Here is a 19,176-nt window from a genome sequence, read left to right on the forward strand (position 1 = left end):
CCAGAGATTGGGGCAGCCGTGTTTGAAAGGAAGGCTCTAGGTGTGGGTCAGGCAACTGAGGTTTTCACACAGATTTGTCTCCCCCTCCCTCCCATGAGCTATTTTGGGGGACAGCAGTAGAATTGGGGCTAACTTGCAAATGGGACTTCATTTTTTTTGTATGAAAATACTGGTTTTTTCCAATGGCCTTAGTGAGTATGCTAAATATAATCACACTGTTTAAATGCAGTAAGAGATTTGTGGAAAGAAATACAGTGATTAACAATATTGCTTTCCAAATTCCTGGAGTAACACTAATCTGGTATTCTGATTCAGATTAAATTTGAATTTGCGTTAATTTCTTCTTGCAGAAGTAATAATTATTCACATGTGCACAGCTTTCCTCCTAATACTTGGAAAGGTGCGTGGATTCTCCTTCCCAGCGTTCGCCCTGTTACATGGGCAGGCCCCGATCTTCAGTAGAGCCGCCAGCCTGTCATCTGCAGCGGTGACTGTCGCTTCCCCGGACTTCAGGAACCTGAGTTAATTAAAAGGCTCAGATGAAGTTAATCAAGTTTGGAACTCTAATTTTGTGCAGTGTTTCGATACGATTCCATGAGTCATCTTTTGGCAGAGCAGCCCTCCAGTCCTGAAAATGTTTGATCTTAATGGAACAGTTTTATAATCTGGAAACTGGTGTGGGGGGTACTCTTCAGAAATGCAGAGTCAACAGCGCTGTGTGTGTGTCTGGGTATTCGGGGCGGGGGTGGGGGAGCAGAACAAAGAGGAGGATTTAATAAGCAAGGACTCGTCAGGGGCCAGGATCCGTTCTGAGGCTGCTGCCTGTCTAGAACGCGGGCTTCTTCCCACCCCTCCTGCCCTGCTAACGGGACTGCTGACATTTGAAAAAGAGTGAAAAGTGCAGCTTCTGTTTGCTTTGCTGCAAAGAAGTGGCCGGGCTGACTGGCCTCCTTCCCAGAGGCCCTGAGAGGACTTCAGATGTGGTCAGCGAGGTATCTGGACGGTGCCAGCCTGCCGGCCCTCGTCCAGGCAGCCTGCACCAGGAGCAGGCGAGGGGCCCAGAAAAACAGCGGGGCCCGCTGCTGGCTGCCTCTTTGTGCCATCTTAGTTCTTCCTAAGGCTAAACTGGCCTTACTCTCTGAAGACTGATGGGCAAGGTTTCCTATGGCCTTCGCCTCCACTTCTCACGCACTGAATTAGTAACTTTAAATTAATGGACCAGCTGAGAGAGGGCAGGGCCCATCTGGAAAAGGCAGAGAGATGTGATCGAATGGGAATCCTGGAAGGGTGGGCGCAAGGCAAAGAGCCAGACCGCTCAGAATGCTGGGGCTGCATTCCCGATGGCCCTACCGCTGCTTCTGGTTTCGATTTGGGTTAACAAGCCCAGAGTCTCGATGCCAGAGTTGGCATTTCTGCTCCAGCACTTACTGGCAGTCACATTGGAGAAAGCCTCTTAACCTCTCTGAACTTTGGTTTCTTCTGTAAAGTAGGGAGAATACCAGGACCTGCCGACCTCCCCAGGTAGATCTGGGTGAGTGTCAGTGCGTGCACAGTCTTCATAATGATGCCTGGCACCCAGTAGGCACTGCTGGTTTTGCTGTTACTATGATGCTGTGAGCTTTTCTCCAGGAGCTTGTATTTAACCAAAAGATGAAAAGGTTTGTGGTGATGTCTGTAAAAATGACTTCTTCACCCCCCACGCCAGTCGATGCTTCTGTTCCAGTGACAGAAATGAGAGGATCGCACAGGCTGCTGTCCACCACCCTGGCTGCCGCTGGGCCTCGGATCGTGCAGTACAAGCAGCTGCACTTGGCGTTGCCTCCGTCATCGGCGCAGGCAGCACTGATCACATTCTGGGTTTGTGGTCGTGTCCTCCCAGGAGGGATGGACGGTGATAGCGCTGGCATACGCTCAGCGTATCCTCTGCTTGGGCTGGGGTAGCAGGTTCGCAGGTTCCTTTGTCCTCACAGGATGCTGCTGGAAAAGAGGCTTGGTCTGAACAGGGATTAACTGCCTCTCCTGCGGTCTCTCCTCTGCCCTGCCCCTGATGCTTCTGCGATGGCACTGACTCACTCCAAACTGGGATTCCAGCAGCGCATCTGCAGAGGTAGAAGCTCAGCTGAGGGAAAGGCAGATCAGTTCAGAGCACCCGAACGGTTGTTAGCCTTGAGCTGTCTGCCAAGTGGTCAGGCACCGTGCAGGGTTCGAGGAGCTGCGTTCTTGAAAGAGAGGAAAGTCCTGTTCCCAGATGGCAAACAGTGTGCAAAACAGCTGTTCTCGAGGAGCCCTCCCCTCCCCCCTCTCGTAAACCTCCGCTGTGCGGAGCCCCACACTGGGCATTTCCTTGAGAGTTGCCAGAGAAGCAGACTAGGGATCTGTCTCTGGCACTGGCACTGCGAGAGGCAGAGCCCAGGGGCAGGCTGCGTCTCCTTTTCCTTGGGTTCCATGGGTGGGGACCCTCTCGGAACACTTGATAACCTGTTTATGAACGTCTTAAGCTTCAGTGGAGCCATCTGCCGTGACTCCTAATTTCCCTGTTCTCTCCCCGCTGCCTTCACACAAGCGGACAGCCTGCCCTTGTACCGCAGCGCCTTGGTCCGCCGGGTGCGCAGCTGATCCGGTCCCACAGGCTGAGTGAACGAGCCTCTGCTCTTCTCGGTGAGGGGGTCTCAGCCCTGGTTGCTTGTCCCCAAGGCTGTTTGTGAGTCTCAAGGAAAGTAGAGAGAAGGACTCATCCCTCAGTCTGGGGTGGGCTCCAGGCACATTTTTAAAGGGCCTCACAGCACCTGCCTGCGTTTTCAATCCACCTTTATTTTGGGGCACGATCCCCTCGTACTGATAAGAGAGTATAGCTTGCTGAGAAAGTTCACTTTTCCAGTCAGCCAATAATGACAAGACTCCAATGGAAGCACTTTGTGATCTGTAAACTCCCCGTCAGGTGTGAGGTGCTATCCCAGAGCACCCAGGGGTCCCTGTGTCTCTGTCCCCACTGATACACACAGCCTGGGGGAGCCATAGTGTCCTGGAGACCGGGGGCTGCCAGCCCGGCACGCCATGAACATTGTGTGGGCAGGTGCAGTGGGAGTAAAGGGGTTTGTATTCAGGTCAGTCTTACCATTCTGCCTGTGTCTCTTTGGGCTGAAAATGCAAGCCTTGTGAGGGTCTCATTGCACGGTAGTTCTGACTGGCTGCCATCATCTCAGCCTTTCTCCGGCTCACAACCAAAATTAAACACTCATTTCTGGAGGTTGACATAATTGCGGCACCAAGGGAGGGTTTGTTTGTAATGACTCGCCTGGCTGATGAGTCTGAGCCCTTGGCCGGCCTTCCTGGCCGAAGCAGCCCTTTGAACTGATGCCTGGAATGCACGCCTCCCGCTCCTGACCTCTCTCCTCTGGCTCAGAGTCAGACCTCCTCCCTCTGCAGGAAGCTCCTCCGCTCCTCCCCACACGCACACTCTCCATCCCTCACCTGACACCTCCCTGTGGTGTCAGACCCTCTGGGACGCTGTCCTGGCACTCGTCACAGGCATTTTAGTTATTTTTGTAATTAGTTAATTGCCTTTCCGACTGTATTTGTTGAATAAATGGGAAGTGTATTGCCTTTCACGTGGCCCACATCCTAATTAATGTGTAGTTCCTAGAGAATGAAAAAGTGATTCCTTTAACACTCGACATCTGTAAGCACTTACTGTGAGAAGACTTGCTCTCTAACCTCCCTTCCTTTTTCCCCAGTGCTCCTGAAGTTCCGCACGGACAAGGGGAGAGACCCCGGTTGCGATACCTTTGGGGAAGATTCGGAGCTATTGCTCCAGATTCGAGACGACGTGCTTGACTCCCTGGGTGTGCATCCTGACCTGCTTCCTGAAGACTTTGTCAGGTTGGTCTCGGCGTTCGTGGGTTTGACCTGGATTGATAAACGTCCGTGGTACTTGGCGTAATCTGGGGAGGGTGCTGTGTGGACACCGAAAGCCCTGAGGAGAGCCTTCCGTGGCGTGTCCCGTCCCCCAGGCCTTTCCTCCCTCGGCATCTGCATCAGTGTGGCCACCGCGTGCGAGAAACAGAGGGGCTTCAGTCTCTGTTTGCTCAGTATGTGTTTTGTATCCCCATGATCCCGAGTTCAGGGCGGGGTCCAGTCTCCGTGCGCTGCTGCGTGCCTTTTTCACTTTGCAGCGCCTCCTGGGGATGTTCCCTGTCAGAACATATTTCCTCCCACCTTTCTCCAGCTCAGGGGCCTCTGAGTCCCCTGACTCGGTCCTCGAGTGTGGCCCAGCTTCTGTCCCAGCAGTGTGTGGCCGTGTGTGCGCAGCTGCAGCCGTGGGATGCACTGCTAGCAAGGGAGCAGCTGGCACAGAAAAGTGTAATTTATCCCTTGGTGGACGCCACCCCACTGCCCTCCACAGGTGGCTTGCCAGTGCGTCCCCTCAGCAGCAGACGCAGCCGTGTCCCCAGCCTCCGCTCCCTGGGGCACGTGGGCGCTTTCATCTTAACGTGACCAGTCTTTGCTGTTACGCATAATCGGGTTTAGGGTCTGATGGGAAAGGTCCAGACGGTGACTGAGTCAGGAACCCCTTGCAGGCAGTTCTGCGGGCGTCAGCTCACTCATTTCCTTACGTTGTCTTTGGGGAAACTTCTCAAATTGCTTCACTGTGCCGCCAGCTTGTAGCGGCAATAATGACGGCGGTGATTTATTGAGCGGCCATCGCGGACGTGGTCTCTCCCCACAACAGTCCCTGTCACAGGTGAGGAAGTGAAGGGCCTCCTGCACGGTTTATATGGCTAGTAAGAGCAGAGCTGTGTGCTAAAGACTGTCGCTGCTTTACCCCATTTAATTGCCACAATTTCCCCGTTATTTAAATGAAGAAACTCAGGCCAGAAAGACTTTTCTGTCACTTGCTTGCGGATTTGGTAAGAGGCCAACCAAGACCTCGTAGACCTCGCCACACTGATCTCGGGTGGCAGCTTGCTGCCTGGCTTTTCTTCCCCGCAATAAAGTGAATCAGGGTCTTGTCCTGCCCTAGTCGTTTCTTTGCCTCGGCCCCTGTGTGGTCACTGGCAGACACCACAGATTTAGGACCAGCGATAGCCTTTGAGCCACCTGCCGAGTCCTCAGCTGCAAAGGCAGCCATCGATGAGGTGCTTTCGTAAGTTGGCATCAGGAGTTCAGGGGCTATTGGCACTGCAGGCTGGGTGGGGGCCCTGTCTCAGACTCTCAGCCGGGCCCGCAGGCTGGGTAAGGGAGGGCAGTGCGTGCGAAGCAGGCGGTACCTGCTCTGGCTCAGGCAGGCTCCGTTTGCAGCAGAGCCTGCCGGGCGGGCCGGCCTGCCGAGCTTACCCAAGTGCCCGACCGTGAGCATGCAGCCAAGTGACTAATTTGGGCATTTAGAGTGGCGAGTGTGCTGGCTCTGCGGCGCGGGCCAGCGGCGGAGGCCCCGCTTCCCACAAGGAGAGAGCCGCCACCAACAGCTAACAGCCTAACTAGCTGCTGGCTGGTTTTCCCTCCAAAGTGTTTGCTGCCCCCGCCCACCCACTTTAGAGAACCCACTTTCCCGTGTGCAAGTCCTCGTGTGCTCAGGTGCTCCCGCTCTATTGCCCTTTAAGTAAGAGGGTTTGGTGGCCTCTTCAAGGCCTGAGATGGGATGGGGACGTCTGGCAGCTGAGCCACCCTCAGACGATGCGTGCTGCCGGCTCGGAACTGTGCACAAGTCTCCGTTCCCCTCATCTGCCCGTGGTCTGCCTGCGCCGTCCTTTGTGGGTCCTTGTTTGTTCTCTTCCCGGAGAGCTTTATTGCTTGTCTGATGATGAGAGTGACAGATGTCTGTCGGAAAAAAGTGTAGAAGAGAAGAGCACTGAGCGTGGTCCCAGCGTTGAGAAGTGGCTGCAGCTCACATTCTGGGGCTTAGCCCCGCAGACTTCTGTGTGTGCTTCACCCGTACAGTTTCTCTTTTTCAAAGTCCAAGTGAGGTCACAGTCCTCCCATAATAGCCTTTTTTCAGCATGTCAGTCCTGTTTCTGTCAGAGATACAGATCCCTGCCCTTGTCTGACATTTAGTTACTTATTTAGCCATCATCTTGGTGGTGGGTACTTAAGGTATTTAATGGAGGCAGATTGTCAGTTTGAGAGGATGAAGAAGTTCTGGATGTGGATAATGGTTACACAACAGTGTGAATGCACATAGTGCCGCTGAACTGTACATTTAAGAATGGTTAAAATCGCCCTGGCTGGTCTAGCTCAGTGGATTGAGCGCTATCCTGCGAAGGAAGGGGTCACAGGTTCGATTCCCAGTCAGGGAACATGCCTGGGTTGCGGGCCAGGTCCCCGGTGTGGGGTAGGCAAGAGGCAACCACACATTGATGTTTCTCTTCCTCTCTTTCTGTCTCCCTTCCCCTCTAAAATAATAAATAAACAAACAAACAAACAAACAAATAAAGTCTTTTTAAAAAAGAATGGTTGAAGTGGAATATTTTTTTCATATTATGTTGAACCACAATAAAAATTTTTTAAACAGTAAAAGTTACATATACAAGTTATGAATGTTTGTCATAAACACATAACAGGGAAAAACTAGAAGCACTAACTTTCCTTTCTGCCTTCCCCAAGGCCCTGGTAAATCCGATTATTCTAGGTGTCTCGTATAAGTGGAACCATACAGTGTTGGCTCTTTTCGTGAACTTACCTGGGTTTAAAATTACACAGGTGATATGTGTTATAGAAAGAGATCACATAGTACCTGATAAATTCAAAGATGAAAATCACTCCTAATTTCATTACTCAGAGAAAATCACTGACCACTTAGTCCTGTGTCGTCTTCATTTTCTGTCCCAGCATATGTAAAGTCAAAATTCTTTGCAGATCTTTTAAAAGATTTCATTTATTTGTTTTTGGAGAAAGGAGAAGAGAAAGGGAGAGAAACATCAATGTGTGGTTGCCTCGCACAGAACCGCTACTTGGGGACCTGTCCTGCAGCCCAGCCCTGTGCCCTGACTGGGAATCGAACCGGTGACCCTTTGCTTCACAGTCCAGTGCTCAGTCCACTGAGCCACACCAGCCAGGGTTGTTTGATTATTTCTTAAGATAATGCTTGTTTTCTCTTGCTGTCTGGTGTAATTTTTATTATTTAGACTAACATACAGTATAATTAACTTTTGTTTCCTCATGGTGTATTTTTTAAAAAACTTTACATAGAGTAAAATGTATTTGTTTTTGTTACACAGTTGTATGACTTAGGTGTGTTGTGTTTTTATTTTAAAACACATGACATGAGGGAAAATAGGGACAACTGTCATTGAGCAACAATAAAGAAAAAGAAAACACACGGATTTTTACAAGGGCGTGGAGTTGTGTGACCACCACCACCACAGTCAGGACTTAGAAAAGTGTCCTCTCCTGGAAAACCCCTGCGGGGCCGCTGGCTGCGGTCAGCCCCGCCCCCGCCCGCCACCAGAGACTGGCCTCTGCTCCGCTCCTGCACTTCTGCCTTTCCCAGGCCGCCCTGGAGACGCAGCTGTCCGGAGACTTCCTTACTTCCTTATCTCTTCTGGGCACAAGTCTGCTATTTGTATTTGACTATTTTCTCCCATTTTGTGACTTGTCTTTTTATTTGCTTGATGGAATCCTTTGAAGTACAGTTTTTAATTTTAATGAAATACAGTTGATCTGTTTTCTTCTTTCACTTACCTTTATGTATCACATCCAAGAAATCATTGCCTATTCCAAGGTCATAAAGATATATTCTTCTGTTTTCTTCTAAGAGTTTTATAGTTTTAGCTTTTACATTTAGGTCTGTGATTCTTTTTATTATTATTTTTTTTTTTTCGGGGGAGGGGAGGGGAGGGAGAGAAGAAACATCAGTGTGTGAGAGATCAGCTGCCTCACACACCCCCACCCGGGGACCCGGCCCCCAATGCAGGCATGCGCCCTGCCTGGGAATTGAACCGGCGACCTTTCGAAAAGTTCGTAGGCTGGTGATCAGGTCCACTGAGCCACAGCGGCCAGGGCTGTGCTTCATCTTTGAGTTAACTTTTGTGCACGATGTGGGGTAGTGGTCCCATTTCATGCTTGCGTACGTGGAGACCCAGTTGTCCCCGTGCTGTCTGTTTAAAGAACTTTTTCATTCCCATTGAATGGTCTTGTCACAGACTAATTGGCTGTGTATGTGATTATGGATGTATTTCGGGACTCTGGTTCTAGTTCATTGCTCCCTCTGTCTGTCCTCACACTAGTACCACACAATGTTGGCTGCTGCAGCTTTGTTGGGGGGAGTTTCGGAACTGGAACCCGTGAGTTCTGTAACTTCGTTCTTTTGTGAGGTTGTTTTGGCTACTCTGGGTCTCTTACATTCCCATAGGAATGTTAGGGTGGCTTTTCCATTTCTACAAAAAAGGCAGCCGGAATTTTGCTATAGTGGTTTTCGTTGTCAAGTATATAGATTAATTTGGGGAGTATTGTTGTGTTAACAATACTAAGTCTTGTGAGCCAGGAACGTGAGATATATTTCCATTTTTTTAGGTCTTGTATTTCTTTCAACAATATGTTGTAGTCTTTAGAGTATGTATGTTTTACACATCTATTGTTAAATTTATTTCTAAATATTTTATTTTGGATGCTATTGTAAGTAGAATTCTTAATTTCATTTTTTATTTTTATTTTTTAATTGATAGATTCTGGGGAGAGGGAGGAAAGGTGAAAGAGAGAAAGAAACATCAGTTTGTTGTTCTACCTGGTGTGTCCATTGGTTGATTTTTGCGTGCACCCTGACCGGGGATCAAACCCGCAACCTTGGTGTATCGGGGTGATGGTCTATCCAACTGAGCTACCCGGCCAGGGCCTTGATTTCATTTTTAGAATGTTCATTGCTAATGTAAGAAGTACAATTGATTTTTGTATATTAATCTTAGATCCTGAAGCCTTGCTGAGTTAATTTAATAGTCCAAATGATTTTTCTGTGAATTCCTTAGTATTTTCTGTATACTAGAGCGTGTCACCTCTGAATGCGTCCTCCCTTCCAGTCTGAGGTCTCACTGCTTTTTCCTTCCTTCACCGGGTTGGCTCGAACCTTCAGCACACTGTGCGGTAGCCGTGGTGAGAGCGGACACCCTTGTCTTCTTCCTGAGCTCAGCAGGAGAGCGCTCAGTCTTCCACCAGAGGGTGGCTTCGCAGACAAGACACCCTCTCCCGGGATGAAGACTTTTTCCTCTCTGCCCACTTTATTGAGTGTTTTTATCACAAAAATGTGCTGGATTTTCTCACATGCTTTTTCTGTGTCTTTTGAGATGGTCATGTGTTTATCGTCCTTTATTCAATTAATACAGCATACTGCCTCGATTGTTTTTTTTCACATGTTGGATGGACTTCGCATTCCTGACATAAGTCCCACTTAGTAGTGGAATATAATCCTTTCTGTGTTTTCCTGGTTTGGTTTCCTAGCATTTAGTTAAGAGAATATACTTTCTTTTTAAAAGATCTTATTCATTTATTTTTAGAGAGAGGAGAAAGGCGAGAAGAAAAGCGTCAGTGCGTGGTTGCCTCTTACGTGTGCTGGGGGCCCAGCCTGCAACCCAGGCATGTGCTCTGACTGGGAATCGAACCTGTGACCCTTGGGTTCGCAAGCTGGCACTCAATCCACTGAGCCACACCATCCAGGACTAAGAGAATAATATAGTTTTAAGAGGGAAAAACAACATTGTGTGGAATGATCATAAGAGAATAGGTGTGTTTTGTTTTTTGCATTTAAATGCAGTCCTCGGTGTGTGTGGTAGCTCCACGCTGGACCTGCACACGGGAGGAGGAGTTCCCTCTGTGGACAGGCGGACGGCAGTGCTGGTGCTGGCCGGGGTGTGAGGGGAGGGCACTTCCACACCCCGCTGGTGGGGGGTGGTGATGGGTACAGCCTTTCTGGAGGGCAGTTGGGCAAAATGCATTGGGACCCAGTGGTTCTGTATTCAGGGATTCTCCTGAATTGTTGGGACATCTCTGCCAGGATGTGTTGTCACGATGCTGAGCAGTCTAAATACCCATCAGTAGGTGATGGTGTGGAATTAAATGTAGTTGATATTACTCGGCTTTAAAATTGCACATGTTCAGGTGTGCACACTTTTAAACATGTCTAGAAGGATGAGCACAGACTGGGAAGGTTGGGGGTGGGAGCCGCACCTTGTTGATGTCCCCGTTTGTTCATTTCAGAAACACCGTGGAGTCCAGGGCTGGGGACTGGCAGAGCGTGCGTCCTCCGGGCATGTGGTGGGAGCCAGTAGTGTTCAGCTCCCCAGGACAGGTGTTGGAGGGGCCGGTGACAGGATCAGCTAAAGTTTGTCCCCTGGATGCCCCATCCTGGCCTGGGAGAGCTGGTATCCACGTGGGTAGCGAAGACTTTTTCAGTCCCTGTACTTTAATTTCAGGTCCCAGATTGCCCGGGCCTGCGTGTTAACACAGGCCTTCCTCCTGGCACCTTTCCGGAAGCAGCACATAGAACCCAGCGCCCATGGGGGTCATGAGAGAACTGCGAGAATGTGACCGGGGCGCTGCAATATCCGATATTTGTAGGACTGTGTTTTTAGGAGGCACAGATACAGTCTTTCCGTTAACTTAAAAAAAAACAAGTGTTGTCAAACAGTTCCCACCTGCCAAGGTTCAGAGGTTGTTCCCAGCCACCCGCGAACCCGGATCGGATCGGACTTTCTCGCCCAGGGGCCGGCATCAGGGCTGCCTCCTGAATGGCCTCCTCCTGATAGGAGATGATTCATTTGGGCACCGGGCCTGTTGCTGTCCTAGCAGCGTCTGTTCCTCAGCACTTCATCACGTGTGTCCTCTCTTCCAGGTACTGCTTCTCCGAGATGGCCCCAGTGTGCGCCGTGGTTGGAGGGATCTTGGCCCAGGAAATCGTGAAGGTAAACAGTCGCTGTGGAGCAGACGACGGTTGATCCCCCTCCACACACCCTGTACATGTACGAGCGTGAGCCCTGGGGCTGTCTGAGCGCCCTGGTTCCTTGGACCCGGCTTCTCCTAGTTTCCCCACCCTTTTCCTTCCTTCCCCTTCCAGCCCATCAGCTGGGCATTCAGCAAAAGGCCTCTGAGTGCCTGGCCAGAGCTAAGCCCGGAGCTGGACATGGTGCTGTCTACCCGCCCCCAGCTGGGCTGATCGCGTGTCTGGGGCGTAGGATATCTGCCAGGGATCGTGCTTCTCGTGGCGCTATGCAGTGGGTGCTTCCATGGTCCCCTTTTAGTGGGAGGACATGACTGAGGCCCAGAGAGGGGACTCCCAGTCCGTGCTTACCCTCCGTCCATCACCACGGCCTCGCCGTAGGTTTTCACAGAGGAGGAGGGGAATCAGTGCCCGTGGCCGGTGCCAGCAGCCCTGCAGGGCTCTGCAGGGCGGCCTGTGGCGTGTCGGGTGGGTGCCCTTGGCTCTCTCCGAGGGTGGGGGGGGCATGTCACCTGGGGCCATGTGACCTATCACTGGCACAGCATTTTAAATTTCTTCTAGGGGAACATCTGGGTTGCTGAAACTGTAGCACACCTCCATACATTTTATGTCCTCTGGGGACTTTGCTATTTGCCTAAAGGTGTTAAATTTACCTTTGTCAGGGTCTCCATGCTTTAGTGGACTTGCGGTAGCGGCTTGTTTTTTCCTTCCTTGGGGCGGGGTTGTGCCTGGTTCAGCAAAAGAGAGCAGCAGTGGGAAAAGTGTGAGGTGGGGGCAGGGGTGTGCATGGTCTCGTAGCCTGCAGGGGCAGCAGGGACAGAGGACATGCACTGGGAGTCCCCCATGCGCCACCCAAGCTGTTCTTTACATGACTGAACTCACCTACCCTCACAGCCACCCTGCGAGGTAGGAAGTGTGGTGACCCTGAGGTACAACACCAGGTGGGGGTGCGGGGAAGTGGAGGAGCCAGGACGTGCCCAGGCAGTCTGGTTTCCGGCCCGTGCTCCCTGCCACGTGGGTCCATGTGCTCTGCGCGGACCCCAGCCCGTGGCCTACGGCCTGGACCCCATTGTTTGCGGCGGCTCCTCTGCATCCAGCCCTAACTCCAGTGCAGCCCCTCCTCCCGGCCTGCTGGGGACAGCTGTTGCCCAGCATCTCGTTTCTGTTTGTGCCAGCGCACTCCACATTCCTGGTTGCTGGGTGTGTCTGGAATCTCCTCCTACCCCCATCTGGCTTGGGAAGTGCTTTACCTTTTGCCCGATGCTCACCTCGTGCCCTGCTTCACCCCATGTCCTGTCCCCCCCGCCCCACGCACATACACAGCTAACAGGGCCCCAGCCTCAGTCAGCTGGCAGCAGGCCCTGCGGTCCGAGGGCCACGGGCCTCCCCCCTTCTCTGCCGAGAGGCCCTCTGACCCCTCAGAAAGGAAGCGGTAGGAGGTGGTGGCTACGGGTAAAGGCCTATCCCTATAGCCATCCTGGTTCCCTTCGGTCCTCACATCGCTGCAGACTCCAGGCATCCTGCCACATCCCTGAGTGCTGTGCTTCCTCGGGCAGAAGTCGCCCTTCCTTTCCCCGCTGTCCACAGCAGGTGGTGGTGGTAGCAGTGGCCACCCCGGGCTCCATGTTAGGTGGCATTGTGTCGACTCCTGTAACTTGGCGTCGCTCTAGGCTCTCGGAGGTGCAGCTGTGGGCTCTCGGGCCCTCCTACCTGGCTGAGCTCTTGGGGTCCTCGAACCTTGGTACGGGACTTGGGCCCCGTCAGCAGCGGTGGCTCCCACTCACCTAGAACTCGCTCTGAGCACCTGACACGGAGTGGGTGCTGATGCGTTTCCCAGGGCAAGTGGCTGAAGGCCCACTCGGAGCAGGTGCAACTGTCCCCATTTTACAGCTGAGGCAGCAGACTGGGACTGGCGCTCAGTTCAAGGAGACGTTTGGGATGTGGAGAGCAGTTGCTGACCTTGTACACGAGGTCCTGCCTTACAAGTGGCAACGTGGTGCCCCGGGGACCCGGGAACACGGCCTGGAAGCCTGCGTGGATGGCATCCTCCTCCAAAGGTCACCCTGCTTGGGTTCGGAACCTCGCAGGAAAGTCCTCGGACGTGCACGAACCCAGCACACGCAGGCCCGCGTGAATCAGCTTGGGTTTCAGGCTGCCCAGCCCTGTCCTGCAAGTGCCATGTCCTCCTGTTAACCCCATGAGACCATCGCCATGCCCTTGGCAAAAGGGCAGCTCCAGGCCCCTCCTGGAGGAGCAGTCTTGTGCGGTGCGTGTCCCCACAGGTCCCTGCGGCTTATGAAGGCCGCAGCCAGGCACATCAGGGTGAATCACTGCTTTTCTCGGTCAGAATCATAAATGATTATCCCTGTCATTTACCAGGTGGCGGCCTCCATGCTAGGCACTGTTTAAGGTATTTGAGGCATCATCTTTTAAGGCCTAGGATAATACACTTGTTACCTTTGTCGTGCACGGGGAAAGTGGGGCTCAGAGAGGCTGCACGGTTGGTCTGAGGGCGCAGCTGGCCCCTCCTTCCCCTCTTCCCGGCACAGCGTCTCTGCCTTCGTCCTCCTGAGCTCCGAGGGCCCTTCTTCTGCCCCTGTGGCTTGTCTCCTGAGCCCGCGCAGCCCAGCTGGCTCACTTCTTCCACCTCTGATTCTTTAAATGAACTTTTCACTAGTATCTGGGGGTGGAGGGTGTGTTGGGAGATGGCCACCTGGCCCCTGGGGAGGCAAAATCAATCTCAGTTAGGAAACCGCTGCCCACACTGCTGGTGGAGGGTTGGGTTTGGGGGTGGTTTGCTCCCCCCCTCCATTTTCTCCATGTTAAAGCTCTCCTTGTTTCTCTCCCAGGCCCTGTCTCAAAGGGACCCACCTCACAACAACTTCTTCTTTTTCGACGGCATGAAGGGGAGTGGGGTTGTGGAGTGCCTCGGCCCTAAGTGACCCCCGGCACGCCCGCGTCCCCGCGCCCTCCCCCATGAAGGCCTGTCCGCGCGAGAGAAAGCAAAGTCATTGGACCCATCCGGACCATTTCGTGCGGGCGGTGAGGTTGTGCAGACATGCTCCTTCCAAGCGCCAGTAGCCGCTGCTCGCCAGGGGGCAGAGGGCCCGGCTGTGTCCACCCCGCCCTGCTCAGGACTGTGTGCCAGCTCCTGGGTAGCAATCAGCTGAGAGCGCTCTCTGACACCGCTCTGTCCCAGTGCTGCCACGGCATTGCCAGGCCCTTGGGGCACCACTGGAGCTGCCTGCCAGGAAGCAGCGCGCCTGGTTGCTCAGGAGCCGCTCGCCGCCTGAGGTCACGCAGAGAGGTGCATGACCTCAGGTGGGGAGTAAGGCCCAGGCCCAATGCAACACTGTTGGGACCGCAGTTCCAAAGGCGGACGGGTGCCCTGAGAGGAAAAGCCAGGGCAGGCAGGATGCATTTCCTCCAAAGTTCGAGACCCTGCAAAACAACAGGTGGCACCTGGTGTGCCGTTCCTGTGTTTTAGTTGAGGATTAGTGAGTCCCAGCCTGCTCTGGGGACAGAGGCAACCGTCCCAGGTCCTCATGGGCATTCGGGCGAGGCCTTCAAGCTGAAAATTAGGAGGAAAACTCATTTTAAAGGGCAGATGCCAGGGTCCCACCCCCTGGGGATTCCGACGTGCGGGCCATGCTGGAAGGGAGCAGCCGTCCTCGTGGAGGCCCAGCTCCGGTGCGGCACTGGGGACTTGGTGTGCGGGCTGTCGGCCCTTCACTCACCCCCCGGATGGCAGCTGTCTGTGTTGTTTTTTTATACTTTCTAGATTTCCATGGCTCTTTAAACAGGAATGGTAGAAATAAAGTTATTTGCTGTAGGATTTGTTTGTTTTTCTTCCACATTTGAAACTTCCTCCGCCTTTCACCTTTTCAAACCTGAAGAAATCTCATTGGCTGCTTGAACGTGACCCCAAGACTCCTCCCCCCCAACTCCTGATCACTCGCTCGTCTGCCCATTGCAGCAGGGGTGGGGGCACAGAGGCTTCTGGTTCAGGTTGTCGGCTGAGTAGGTCAGGTAGTGGTGGCTGCCCTCGGGGACGAGAACCAGTGATGGGACGGGAGTGAACCAGGGTGCTGGTGCCGCCTTCTACGTAGCTCCTCTCGTGGGGCGGGGGGCGTTGTGCAGAGTAAACGTGGGCTGGGCCTGCCTCACTGTGAAGGCAGTGATGTGTGAGTAACATGCCCCGGTCCCACGGCTCGGACGAGTCAAGGTTGTCATTGAACACCACAATTGTCCCGACGATGTAAAACCCTGTGAGGTCTGCACCTGGCCAGTTGGAAGGGATAATCAGCTCTTTGCCTGTTGTAATCCCATGGCACTGGGGTGGGGGGTGGGGGAAGAGCTAGTCTCGGGAGGCAGAACTCCATTCCCGACCCTCCAGGTCAGCCCTGCTTCCACCCTAGGTGAGACTAGGGCTACGTTTCTGGAGGGCCCCCTCTGTGGTCCCCACGGTCATCGGTTTTAATGCAGGTCTCAGGCTTTCTAAAAGTTGAGCTAATGAACACCCTTGCAATGTGGGGCCTTGGTCACAAGGGGGCGCAGGTGGGTCTGGAAGGATAAAAACAAAATTGACATGTAGCCTTCTCTGAAGCTTCTCAAACTTTTCCACCCTGTACCTCTCATGGCAGAGATTGAGTCATCCAGAGAGGACCCCTCGGGAGTCAGGGAGGGTGTGCTGGAAGCTGCCAGCCCCAGGCAAGAAATGTGTCTATTCTCGTCTCCTCAAATTGCACCTTCTCCCATATTACACATCAGTGTTAGCATAAAATGGATTTCCCTGGTCTCCAGGAAGTGCACGGAAGTTATCCTGTGGTTTCTGGTACCTCCAGGAGCTGGGTAGCCCACATGGGAAGGAGGATCCATTCCACGGAAGTGACAGGCTTTCGGGGTGCTGGAGCTGCCTCGGGGTGGCCAGGGTTGCCCACTGCCAGCCCCACTTCTGTTGTCTGGTTTGTGCAGCAGCCCAACTCCAGTAAGTGCTGAATGTACCGAAGACTCAGAACGTTTTGCTGGGACAGGTGCTGCTCAAAACCAAAGACAAAAGTAAAAAACTACAATAAAAAGTTCTTAGTTCCATCCCAGCCCCGCATTCTTACAGTGGAGATCCAGTCCGTCAGTTTCCTGCATTTCTCTGGTGAATACGTGTTTATCTACTGAGGTGTATCCAATTTTCGCTGTACAGGTGGGAGAAAGGAAGCTTAGGTTGTAGTTTGCAGGTCAAAGAGCTTAATGATAATGCTAATGTGTTCACACTACCTGCCTGGTACTTTCCAAAATGCTTGCTTATTTAATCCTCACCTGAGGACATGCTTATTGATTTTAGAGAGAGGACGAGGGAGGGAGGGAGAGAAAGATCAATTGGTTACCTCTTGAGCGTGCCCCAACCAGGGACCAACTCACACCCTAGGTGTGTGCCCTGACCGGGTATCAAACCCATGACCTTTGGTTTATAGGATGACACTCCAGCCAACTGAGCCATGCCGGCCAGGGCCCAAAATGTTGGTGCTTTTGGCAAGTTGTTTGGGTCCTCACGGCAACCCTGGAAGCTGCTGCTGCTGCTGCTGCTGTGTCCATGTTGCAGATAAGGAAACAGCTTCCCCCAAGCGGTGAGGCATGTACTGTGGGCTGATGGACAATGCTTTCATGGGGGACATGGAGCGGCTGTGCCTCTGATCTCGACTAGGACAAGGAGACTTGGGCTCTGCCTTCCCAAGGTCCATAGACCTGGTAGTCACCGCTGAAAACCACTGGTCAGGCCCAAGTGCTAAGGGAGGGCCTTTAGCTAGGCCCGGGAGGGCAGGTGGACTCTGTTTAAGCTTGTATTAAAACCTTCAGGTGCCCTGGCTGGTGTGGCTCAGTGGATTGAGCTCTGCCTTGTGAACCAAGAGGTTGCCAGTTCGATTCCCAGTCAGGGCATATGCCTGGGTTGTGGGCCAGGTCCCCAGTGGGGAGGGGCACGTGAGAAGCAACCACACACTGATGTTTCTCTCCCTCTCTGTCTCCCTCCCTTCCCCTCTGTCTAAAAATAAGTAAAATCTAAAAAAAAATTTTTTTAAACCCTTCAGGCAACATACCGGAATAAGAGGAAAGAGATTCTTCCCCACCGCGTCTCGGCCTGTCAGCTCAATGTCAGCCACGTAGCAGGGGCGGCCGACTTCGCAGCCAAACTCAGGACTTCGGAGAGAAACACGAGATGCTTTTTGTGTAGGCTGGGTGTATCCACATTCATACCCAGCTCCCAGAGTGAACCCCTCCAGGCTGTCAAGTTCAAATCCAGATTGTACCACTTGGCTCTGGGGCCTTGGGCAAGGGACCTTTTTGCACCACAGTCGCCTCATCTGTGAAATGGGATGATAGTCGCACATCCCTCTGACGCGTGAACGTTAAGTGAACTAATGTTCTCTTAGCTGCTATTGCGCATATTCAGAGAGAACTTTGCAACTCGCTTTTGCTCATTGCCTTGGAGATCCTTGTCAGCGCATCAGGCATCAAATTCCGAAACCACAGATGAGCCGTAAGCTATTTAATCAGGCTGCCGTTGAGTGACACTGAGCCTGTTTTCTGTGCACGCACTTGGGAAAGGCTCTCCAAAGCTAAATGCTCAGGTTACAGGGTATCTAAATGCATTTGAGATGGGAATTCTTTCCAAAAGGCTGCAGGGTGGTAGCATTGTACTTTTCGCTTGTGGTTTGGGCAGAATTGAAAGTTTCCCAAAGACGCAGTTCTGTTTTTTAAGGAAGGACAAAACTATGAGCAGTGAAAAGTAAATCTCTCCAGAAGCAACCACTGCAGGATGGGAGCACTTGGAGGCCGTGAGGGGCACAGGTTCAAGTTTGGGATCAGCTTGCTAGAGGTCGCACAGTTTGCAGATGGCAGGGATTTAGCTGTGGGCCTCACTGCCAGGTCCCCTGAGTCTCAGCTCCGCCAAGTTGCAGGAGTGCTCAGCACGTTGCTTCCCAGGGAGAAGGCCACACGGACGACTAGAACAACCAGGTGGTGGGGTGGGATTTCCCACTTTCAGTCCTCAACATGGTAGGTTTGGTTCTACTAAAAAGAAGATACCAGCCCTGTCTGTATCTAGCTAAGGTGGTTGGAGCATCATCCCAACACCAAGGCTGCAGGTTTGATCCCTGGTCAGGGCACATACAAGAATCAACCAATGAATGCATCAATAAGTGGAATGACAAATCGATGTTTCTTTCCCTGTCTCTGTCCCCCATGCTAAAATCAATAATAAATAAATAAATACTGTTTCATTAGAAAATTGGAACTCCAGGACACATTGAAGAGCGTTAGGAGTGGTAGATAAATGGGGACATTTAAAAACATTTTTCCCCTCTCATTTGAAATATATAAGACTAAAGCAAACATTCTGACTCTGTCACAATAAGATGGTCAGCCCTGGCTGGTGCGGCTCAGTGGATTGACCACCGACCTGTGAACTGAGAGGTCACCAGTTCGATTCCTGGTCAGGGCACAGGCCCGAGTTGTGGGTTTGGTCTCCAGCTGTGAGTGTGTCAGAGGCAACCGATCGAGGTTTCTCTCTGTCTCTTTCTCCCCCACTTCCCCTCCTCTCTAAACAAATAAGATCTTTAAAAGAAAAAAGAAAAAGATGGTCGGGCCAGGGTAGCTCAGATGGTTAGAGCATCATCTGCCAAGGTTGTGGGTTTGATCCCCTGTCAGGGCACATACAAGAAACAACCAATGAGTGCATAAACAGGTGGAATAGCAATGATGATGGTTCCCTTTCTCTGGCCCTGGTTTAGGAGAAGAGCCATTTCCCGTGAGGGGGGCAGAGCTGGGCAGAGCTGAAATCTGAACCCCGGGCACAAAAAAGCACTTGGCTATCTGCCCTGTAGGGCCACCCTTCTTTTTAAGATTTTATTTATTTTAGAGCGGGGAAGGGAGGGAGAGAAACGTGTTGTTAATTCTCATGCACCCCTTGTTGGGGACCTGGCCTGCAACCCAGGCATGTGCTCTGACTGGGAATCGAGCCAGTGACCTTTAGGTTCCCAGGCTGGTACTCAATCCACTGAGCCACACCAGCCAGGCCCCCTATTTTTTTTTTCAACACCAGCTCTTTAAGACAGGCACTAGGCTAGGCCTCAGGGCAGAGACAGAGGTGAACCTCACTCTGCGCTTAGCCTGATGGTCTCCCAGATGTCACCTTGTGCCTTCATGGGAGCAGGGACAAGGTCTGTCTCATTACTGACATGTTCCCTGGGACTCCTCACAGGTCA

The 19,176-nt window shown here is 52.4% G+C and overlaps 1 protein-coding gene across 1 annotated transcript in view; it reads left to right on the plus strand.

Annotated features, from left to right (window-relative positions):
* The window catches only part of SAE1 (SUMO1 activating enzyme subunit 1), a 58,184-nt gene extending 43,431 nt beyond the window's left edge, over positions 1 to 14,753 (plus strand). Inside the window, exons 7-9 of the mRNA XM_024569383.4 lie at positions 3,735 to 3,879; positions 10,817 to 10,886; positions 13,771 to 14,753. Of these exons, the coding sequence (XP_024425151.1) occupies positions 3,735 to 3,879; positions 10,817 to 10,886; positions 13,771 to 13,863 (308 nt within the window). The 3' untranslated portion in view covers positions 13,864 to 14,753. The remainder of the gene's footprint in view (positions 1 to 3,734; positions 3,880 to 10,816; positions 10,887 to 13,770) is intronic.
* The last annotated feature ends 4,423 nt before the right edge of the window (positions 14,754 to 19,176 follow it).

The sequence above is a fragment of the Desmodus rotundus genome, chromosome 12, assembly GCF_022682495.2.
Source record: "Desmodus rotundus isolate HL8 chromosome 12, HLdesRot8A.1, whole genome shotgun sequence".
In the NCBI taxonomy this organism is placed as follows: domain Eukaryota; kingdom Metazoa; phylum Chordata; class Mammalia; order Chiroptera; family Phyllostomidae; genus Desmodus; species Desmodus rotundus.